This window comes from Buceros rhinoceros, unplaced genomic scaffold (assembly GCF_000710305.1).
Source record: "Buceros rhinoceros silvestris isolate BGI_N320 unplaced genomic scaffold, ASM71030v1 scaffold19413, whole genome shotgun sequence".
NCBI lineage: Eukaryota > Metazoa > Chordata > Aves > Bucerotiformes > Bucerotidae > Buceros > Buceros rhinoceros.
Window position 1 is genome coordinate 9,228 of NW_010402043.1, and position 10,013 is coordinate 19,240.

At 41.2% G+C, this 10,013-nt stretch overlaps 1 protein-coding gene across 1 annotated transcript in view; it reads right to left on the minus strand.

Annotated features, from left to right (window-relative positions):
* Nucleotides 1-310: 310 nt before the first annotated feature.
* Nucleotides 311-10,013, minus strand: part of UBXN7 (UBX domain protein 7) — a gene marked incomplete at its 5' end in the record, with an annotated part of 22,798 nt that continues 13,095 nt past the window's right edge. Inside the window, 6 exons of the mRNA XM_010132521.1 lie at nt 311-1,084; nt 5,803-5,882; nt 6,591-6,984; nt 7,408-7,535; nt 8,655-8,745; nt 9,147-9,293. Coding sequence (XP_010130823.1) covers nt 923-1,084; nt 5,803-5,882; nt 6,591-6,984; nt 7,408-7,535; nt 8,655-8,745; nt 9,147-9,293 — 1,002 coding nt within the window. The remainder of the gene's footprint in view (nt 1,085-5,802; nt 5,883-6,590; nt 6,985-7,407; nt 7,536-8,654; nt 8,746-9,146; nt 9,294-10,013) is intronic.

Genomic DNA, 10,013 nt, shown 5'->3' on the forward strand with positions numbered 1-10,013 from the left:
ACACCATGCAAAGAAACAGGCCAACTAACTGTCAAAGTTTTTAGGACAGGTGTTTTTCAGAGAGTCTGAGATCTTCACAGTATCCTGCCACCTTCTATCATTATTTGCAAAGTCCTGAGAGCAAGTAAAAAAGTAGACACTTAGGGGATATTGGGAAGAGGACAAATGGAAACCCCCACCTACTTCTACCAAGAAGTCAGTTCTGCTCCAACAGTGGACACACAGCTTTCCCTCTGGGTCAAGCAGTCAATCCCACATAGGGTATGGCTGCGTTTTTTTTGTTTGCTTGGTTGTTGAAGCTTTTTTACCATGTCCACTGGCAGCAGTTAAAGCAGGAGGAAAACGTGCATGCAACCTAGAAGCCTTTAAATTAGATGAAGGCCGAGTATCTCACCGCTCAACCCAACTCCTTCCCGAGTTTTTGCAGAGAACTAGGTAAGTGAACCTTTGGAGAAGGCTGTAAGGTTAATGGAGACCTTTCATGTAGAGAATCAAAACAAAGACTGTACTGAGATTACACCCTCTCCATACAGAGAGAGGACTCGGTGCCTTATCACGCAGTATTTTCAGAAATAAATTAAAAGAGATTTAAGAATAGCAGCTAGAAGGGTATGTGTATTATGGCCACTCCAAGCCCCTGAATACTGGATGCACAGATCATCGTTTTACTTTATTCCATGAGAACAAAGGAAACGTGTTCCTCCCAATGTTCTCCATAGGGCCCAAGCTGAGGAAGAAAATAAAAACTCTGAACACTCTCATTGGTCACTAGGGCAGCAGGGAAGAAGAGACAGAAAGGCCAGTCAGCTGCCTTCCTGATTTCAGCACTGCAATCCTACTACCCTCAACTGCATATTTAATGAGTTGGTGTCCCAGGCAAAGAGGAGAGGGGAGGAAGGCTGAGAGAACTCAGGCCACGGTGCTAATTCCTTTCCTGTACAAAGACAGTCTCTTGAGGACACAGACCCGCCTCCTGTAACGTGATGTCATAGTCCAGGTGGGAGAGTTTCCTTCGAGGGAAGTTGGTGAGAAGTTCGAAGCGTTCATTGGGGTATCCTTTTGACTGGACATGTTTCACAAGAGCCTGGAGAGAAAGGCAGGCAAATAGGTATCACATAATTCAAAACAACACAAAAAAAAGTAAAAAATTATCCCTTTCTCCTTATGAAAAAAAAGAAGTTTGTAATCACAAAGAAGATTTTGAAATTTTGCATATAGTATAGACCCTCTTTTACTTTAATATCTAGTTTGACCCACACACGATATGAATTATCATAAAAGCTAATTTCCAAGTGATCCTTTACCTGATTCTTTAAACAGAAAGAAAACATACATAATAGTACATTAATTCAAGCAAGCTGAATTCCACATCACACATTCAAGTCACAGTACAATAAGATTTGAAAAAAAAAAAAAATTTCCAAGTGATCCTTTACCTGATTCTTTAAACAGAAAGAAAACATACATAATAGTACATTAATTCAAGCAAGCTGAATTCCACATCACACATTCAAGTCACAGTACAATAAGATTTGAAAAAAAAAAAATAGAAGCTCCTCATTTGTTTATCAGACATTACCCTTACATTAAACCTAAGAGCCACCAAAGAAACTTTTTTTGCAAAGCAGCATTTACCAAAAAAAAAAAAAAAAAAAAACCTCAAAAGCCACCAAAGTTCTCTCCTGTACTTTGTCAGCATTCAAGTGACATTGATATTTCACAACTAACAGAAACGGACTGGTTAACTGGGGAAAAAAAAAAAAGAAGTATTTATACTTATTTTTTTCCCTGCTTTCAAGAGCATGAGATTTCAGGAGCATGGATTGTTTTGGTTTGGTTTTTTAAGCTCTTTTCAATTCACTGACTTCTCTACCTACAATAGCAATTGGGGCAGGATACAGAGGGCTTTGAGATGAAGGGGTATCAGCCTCTCAAACCAAGCAGACACATCAGGAAGAGCTACTGTCCATGCTACCACGGAAGATTTCCCAAGTTCATCAGGAAACACAGCAGATGACAGCATAAAGTACGGACAGACATGGATAGAGAAATGGAGATTGGCACAAGAGCAGAGACTACAGCAACAGAGCAAGAGTAAGGCAGAATGAAAAGTTGTAGCTTTTTAAAGAGGGGGAAAAAGACTATTAGTATGTAATAAAACAGAAAGTATGAAAAAATAAAGGGGTACTAAAAATACTGTTTGCATAGTTTTGGTGGACAACTTATGCCAATAAATCAAGTGAAAGGAGGTAAGCCAGCAATATGAAGCTTCTACTAGTCCTGTTTAGTTCACTAGCTTCCCCTCACTATTTAGCTGCCTCTTTGGGACCACAGTGACCCAGCACACCCAAAAAAATGGTTACAAACAAGCACTTGGCAGTTACTGACGCAGCTCACAGGCAAGGAACTCGGGAGATCACGTGGATGGCTGCTCATTTTGGCGTTTGTGTTCCGGTAGGAAAGCCGTTGGTCATGCTGACATGACACAGGATACGGTCTGCCACAGCAGCCCACAGCACGCTTCCTAGTGTTTCAGAGGCATCAATGCAGATGGAGCATGAGGTCTAAGAGCTGCAGGAAGAGGTCAGCTTGTTCTGCTGCATCAGGGAACATGAGCAGGAGAGCAGAAGGATGCAGGCAGCAACACTGCAAGGGCAAGAACTGAGGCCTTGCGGTGCAGACAGAAAATAGGATGACCGGAGGCAAAAAACAACACAGGGAGGGCAGCAGCTTGCAAGATAATGCACCCTGGAGGCCTGTGGCAGCAAACCAGCAGCTCTTCTCTCATTTGGGAAAAAAAAAAAAAACAACCCAAAACAAAAAGCCCACAAGTGAAAAAACCAAATAAAGTCTTTGCAGTAAGCAGGGAGGACAAACAAGTGCCACTCAAAGTCACAACTGGACCCATAGGTCCTGCTCAGCAGGTCAAAACCAGTGGGGAGAAGCAGTGCATGCTGGTGGAGGGGACTCCTTCTGTGGGGGACTCAGGCACCCAACTGCCAACCTAACTGTGCCTTAGAAACCTGCTGCTTGCCTAAAGCCACGATCCACAATGTAATGGAGAGACTGTCAAACTCATCAAGAAAGCGCAACACGGCTGCATCTTCACAAGAGCAACAGGAAACTTGAACTGCATCAGCAAAGATTATTGCCAGCAGATCAAGGGATGTGATTATGCCACTCTGCTGGAACACACTTGGAATGTTGTGTGCAGTTTTGGTGTCTCTGCATTCAAGAGGGACAAGGGAAAACCGGACAGGGTCCAGTGGAGGGTCATCAAAATGACTAGAGTATAGGACATGCCTCAGTACCTGAAAAAAGGTTGAAGGACTTGGATTTGTTCCCTAGAAAGGAAAAGATTGGTGGGAATATCATCACAGTGTTCCAGTATAAAGAAGATAAAGGCATTTCTTTCACAAAGGTGCACAGTGACAACAGGCAACACACACAAGTTGCTCCAGGGGCAATTTTGTCTGGATACAAAAAAAGAATTCTTGACCATGAGAGAATTTAAATTTTGAGTAAGTTGCCCAGAGAAAAGGTGGAATGTCCCTTGTTGGAAGGATTCTAGACTCAGCTGGAGGGGAACCTGGATAACCTCATCTACAGCCTTACTTTAAACAGAGGGTTAGACCAGACCTCTGGCGATCCTCTTTGACCTGGACTTTCCCAAGATTTAATGACTGCTGAACAGCAAAGGAAGTACCTGCATGGACATTTCTTCCGATTCTATCAAAACCCGCATACAAACCTTTGGTATGATGAGACTGTTACTGCAGACTCTCTTTTACCTGGACTGTTCTCCACAGGCTTTGCAGATTACAATGCCTGTATCTGATGAGGAATGCAAGTAAGAGGGTTTGACTTCCTTTTCAGGCAACAGAGATGATCAAAATTTCTTTACAAACTACTGTAATTAAAAATTCAGTTAAATTTACTGCCCACATCTCCTTCCTGTCCCGTTTAAAGCCCAGCCTTTCCAGCACACCTTACAACACTTCATGAACAAAAGTTATTCAGGCAACCAGCTGCTGAACAGAGTGAAGTCAGCTTATTTAACTGCACACAATGAGCAACTGTTTCTATAAAAAGGCAGTGTTGTCTTTTTTTTTTGCCTGGAAGAAAAAAAGGATTACAGTAACACTGGAAGCATAAACACATCCTTAAGATAACAGAGTGTAAAGAAGCCACTCGTGATCGCTAACAATGCAATGATTAAAACCAAATTTTTAAAATGGTGTTGGTGGGAGAGTGACACTGTATTATCAGTTAAAACTTCTAAAGTGCAACTGTCTCCTTAAACAATTCCTTTTTATAGTTCTGGACAGCTTTAAAATGGAAGCAATATAGGCTGAAAAAAAATCAGCAAGGAAATGATGCTCACAAAAAAAAAGAGACTCAATCTTGATCTGACTGAAATGGCTTTAAAAGATCACATGACATGAGCACAAAAGCCGCCTGTTCAGCTCTGTAATAAAGAGATATATTTACCCACAAACCTTGACTCACCTAAATTTCTCTGCTGACTATAGAGCAGACAGCAGCAAAGGAAATCACATGCTGAGTTTAACTTCCTTTAACTACTGCAGTCCATAAAAGGAGTCAAACCAGAAGTAAGAATTATCAGGAATATCAGTATTAAACCTATGTATCACCTAAACAAATTAGTTAGGTATTCAGAAGTGCTACATGTTTAATAATACACACAACTTTTTTTAAACAGACTGCTTTCAAAAAGCAGTTAAGATACGAGAGTACTTGGAAAAAGATCTGAAAGTAAAGCTGGTTCCTACAGGAAGAGCGATGCTCTGCCAGTGTTCCTCAGTCAACCCCAGGACTCTACGTGTAGCACTGCAGGCAGTCTACATCCTTCTCCGTTATGCTTGGTTTTGAGAGCTGACAGAACAACAAAAGCAACTTCTTTTTTTTCCTTTTATTTTCAAGCCAAAGGGTTAAGGATGAGAGTATGAGCTGAAGAAACTACATTGCTGTAGTGCTGCAGAGCAGGTTATAGTCCCATTTTCTGTAAGAGATACGACACTTTTCTCCTAAATCTCCGCAAGATCCTTCTGAAGAGGTGCGCCTTCCCTAAGAATTCAGAGCTTTTAGGCTCATTAACATGAGCTTAACTGGCAACTATGTCATGAAAACTCACAGCTAACAGTAATACAGTGACCTCTTTACAAACTGCTTCCAGATAAGCACCTGCAAAATATTGATAGAAACGCTATCCACACTGACATCTCTAAGGTAAACAAGTCCAAAGTATAGGTGAGATGCACGCCTGAAGCACAGTAATGAAATAATATTGTAATAAATATGTTTTAGAACTTTCTCCAAATCATCCACGTCCAGAAGGGAGTGTGGAAGTATAATGAAAGAGATGGAGAACAAAAATGAAAGGGTTTGTCTTTGATTTTACAGTTGTATGACCACAGGCAATGACTGAATTTTTCCATTTAGAAAAAACAAACAAGACTGAGCTGAGGGTATCTCATGTAATTTAACGGTTAATGCGAAAGCCATTCAGAGACATTTTAGAAAGGAAACTAGCCATTTTGGGACTAAGACACTGGAATATCCACACAACCCAAGCAGTGATGGAAACCAACAAAGCCGGAGGAGACTGTGGAGCTGAAGACAGGAATGACACAGAAGAAACAAAACAGACTGACAGTGCGGACAGTCGCTGCATATACCACTTCTACTAGATCGTATTTCAACGTTGCCACCACAGGAAAAGAAATTCTCCAGTTTCAGCTCTCCTGTACTCAAACAAGGATTCCAATTAACTCCACTTACCAGAAGTTTAGCTTGTTCAGGCAGTGAAATTTGTTCCCTCTTTCCATCTGGATACCTTAGCATCAGCTGTGCCTTTGGTCCTAACATAAGGGAAGTTACTACAAGTTAACAACAAGGCAGCTGAATTGAGCTCTCCTGTAGATTTTAGGTGACACACTTTACTGCACAGCATAACAGGATGACGCACTGGAGACAAATACAATGTTCCAGTCTATGAAGATATACTCTGCCATGTGTTTAAAATAAACACAAACTCAGGACTCTTTCAAGAGTTAATAGCAGTGACTGAAAACAGTCAGCATTCCCAGGGAAAAGCACCTTGGCCTTTGAGACCACCTCACTCCGCCACATCCTAGCTCACTTACCACAGGGAGTAAGAGACTCTGGGGACTTATTTCTATTAGATGGAGTTGCATTACTGAAACTCAATCCAGACTTCCGAGGCAGCCAAGCATGAGGTGGGGCTGACATTATTCTACTTCTCACTACCATACTGGTAGACACCCTGTCATATGCACCTGCATTACACCAATTCATACCTTATTAGTGGACAAGGTCCCAAACTAAGGAACTTAAGCTCAGTGACTGCCATTTGTGGCATTACTATTCCAAAGTGGTGCTGCTGGCAAGGTGAATTGCTCAGACGCCTCATGTCAAGAAGGCAGTAAGACAGAAAAATTTAGCTTTTTAAAGTAAGTAATGAAACCATTATACTGCTTATAAAGATTTTCAGAAAAAAAAATCCAGAACACAGGCCACTATAAAAAACCGAAAAAGCAGCAACTTACCATTCACATCTAGGCCCTGAAACATACTTTCAGGCTTCTCAGTTGACTCCTCTAGTATCCCTGCATCAACGCAGGGCAGTACTCTGTGATTTGATGTTGTCCCAGGCTCAGTCCTTGCAGGGAGCTCAGGCTGAGGCCTCCGGCTCTCCTCTTTTTTATATCCCAAGTCCTTATGCGGTGACTTCCTCAACTTGGCAGGATTCTCTGATTCCTCCTCCTCCTCAGATCCACAAACTGAAATAAACTCTTCGCTTCCAGAAAAAAGCTCGGACTCTGACTCCTCATCTGACCGACTCTCCTGCTTGGCCTGTGAGGAATCAAAATGTGTCTCCTGTAACGAGGCTCTGATAGCAGCTTCCAACTGGCTGTCCTCACTGGCATCAATGAGACTCTCCTGTTGAATGCAGACATAACAAAAATACATCATTTTTTCTTTTTTTTAATATGTACTGAAAATCGAGAGGACATCAATCTTACAACAAAAAGCTACTAAAACCGTCAGGAACAAACAGCATGAAAAGTTAGTCATGCTATGACTACTTAATGGAGTAGTTTCACATGGAGTTATCTACTTTCCTTCCATACATGCACAATTCTGTGACTGCTAAATCCAAAACAAATGCCAAAAGCACTAACCGCACAACAAAGAGTTATAATGAAAGAAGACATTCCCTGGCACACCATATCTTTGCATGCTCTTGCACTAACTCACTAAGTCTATTTATACTACTGAATGGGAAATCAGTACAGCCGGATAAAGACAGACTAGCATGTTCTTTCAGGTTTCTCCAGTGCTCCTAAAAGGCCTCACACTTACTGAACGAGAGCATTTTTGTGGAGGGCTGGTAGAATGGCCATCCAGTTGTCCATGCTCGCTCAGGAACCCAGTCACTTGGTCCAAGAAAGAAGTAACATCCAGCTGGTGCCACTCCACTAGTTTCTGGCCTAGGGAACAAAAGGTGTCACGAAACAATTTCTGGAAAAGATTGCTACTTAGCAGTCAAACACACCAATTCACTGCTGTGTATGCACTCTGCAAGAGTCCACATTTGGACTGCAGCTTCCTACAGGCTACCACCTGATAATTATGAAGCTTCCTCCTTCCACTCACTTGAAAAGGTTTCAATCATGGACAGACATAAATAAAGACCCTGTTTATTTCTATTTTTTTCTTTTTATCTATAGGAATGTGTGCACAGAATGGTGAGTTAAGCTTCAGAATGAAAAAAACACTAAGGTTGTGAAGAAGCATTTCTACACTCTCGCCTGCTTTCATTCTACGCGTTGGCAAACAACATTCGTTTCCGTAAGTTAAGTGCTAAGAAGAGTATCCTAACTTTAGTTTCAACATTAAATAAAAAAATTTTTTGGGGTGGTTTAAGTCAAGTAGCAAGAGATCTCAGCTCTGATTACAGATGCTATTACTTCAGTCCTAAGAAGCAGGAGACCAAACCATTAACAAAGTTACACTATATGATGATGATAAAAGAAGAAAGGGTGTTGAGAAAAGAAACAGTAATGATTTCAAAAGAGCTAGAAGGGGAAGTAGAAACTTGACTGTTCAGGCAAAAAAACCCCTAAACCCAAACCCAAACAACAAACTCAAAGCCAGAATTAAGATACAAATTACTAAGTCACCACTGAGCCTCACAAAGCTACTGTGCAAAGAGCAGGAAGTAGATTCATATAATGCCTATGAATATTGTAGTTTATTCATCACATTATTTCAAACAGCTTTTAAAAGGACTTTAAAAAATTAGAGTTTTACCACCAGGTGGTACTATTTTAACTTCCTAAGCAAAGCACTCACTAAGCTCTACCAAGTACTATAACCAAACACACAAAACGAAAGCAAGCCTTGAGTGTTTTACTCCCTTAGTTCCTCCAAAACACACTGCTTCACTTCTTCAGGGTCAACATGATCCCTCAGAGGGCAAAACAATGTAACTGAGAGTCTTCAGCTGAAAGTAACACATCCTGTCGAAGACGGTATTCTAGCCTACAGCTGCCAGACCTTCTCACAGGATACATAAACTGCAGGTAACCAACTGTCATGTATCTTACCTGTCCTAGGATCCAGGATGGAGACATAAGGGAAGTCTGCTAATTTATAAAACTGTATGTACCTCTGTCCTTCCTCACTGTCATGGTATACCTACAAGATACCACAGTGGAAGCAAGTTACTAGGTGGAGAGGGAATGCAAACAAACCGCACCTTGAAAACGTAGTTTTTCTCTATTTTACAATTTATGCTACAAATAGTACATAAAGTTCTCAGTAACCCTGATAAGCTGAAAATATGCCTCTAAAGTTCCACATATTAGAAGCTATGGGGTAACAACTTGAATGCACAAGTGAAAGACAGTTTATGTATCCAAATCCATATCCATGAACTACATCTACATCCATAAGCTACAGCTCCATGAACTACAGTATCTTTTCTGCAAGTTCACTGAAAGAACTGCAACAGTGCCATTTTATTTGAAGTCCTTTTTTTTTGCTGCCACATCTACCAGGACACCAAGTTACCTGCACAGCTCCATTAAATTTCTTACCTGCCAAAAGATGAAATGTTCCCGGATTATGTTCTTCACAGCCTCATTGCTCCAGACATCACGGTTGAGACACTGACATGCAAAATCTTGCACATTCTGAATGTTTATCATGAGCCATTTGTTCTGCATCTGACCACACTCTTTGGCCTGCAAGCAGAGACAAAAGCTTCATTAGGTAAAACTGAAGAGCCAGACATGACCGATGCCAGAAATGATCAGTGATGGCTTCTAACACTGTCAGATTTTTCACCAAAACCCCTTCACAGTAAGAAAGATGGACAGTGCTAGTAACAAGGCATCCACAAAACAGATGGCAGGGCTGAAAGACCTGCTTTAAATGAGACTGGTTGAATTACAGAATTACATCGATGAACAGAGCTGCTGGATTTCAACAAGCCAAGCACAGAGTGGGAAAAGCAACCTGCAGGAGGGGCACATGGGGACACCAAATAAAGTACTTGTTTGGGCAAGAGTGTAGTCAATCATACTGATCTGACAACAGAGGAAAGACCTGCTCATTCTAAAGATAAACCTGTGGATCACCATCTATTTAAGTAGGTTGCATAAATTGAGAGAGGACTTGCATCAATTCAACAGCACCCCCTCTCTTTTCTTTTTTCTCTCCAAGTTTTGAGTTTCTCTATTACTGTGCAACTGCCGAATTGGGCATTCTTTTTTAATGCTCTTTATCCAGACTGCGAGTGGGGAGGAAGACAGGAAGGCGCAGGAAGAAATCTTACTGGTTTGAGTCACAAAGCTGGTACTGTCTGATTGCTTGGTTTCAACTTAATGGTAGGAGTTTGATCAAGAATGTAATTCTGATCGCTGAACTGTCATACCTGTTGAAAAAAAGAGGGCTATATCAAC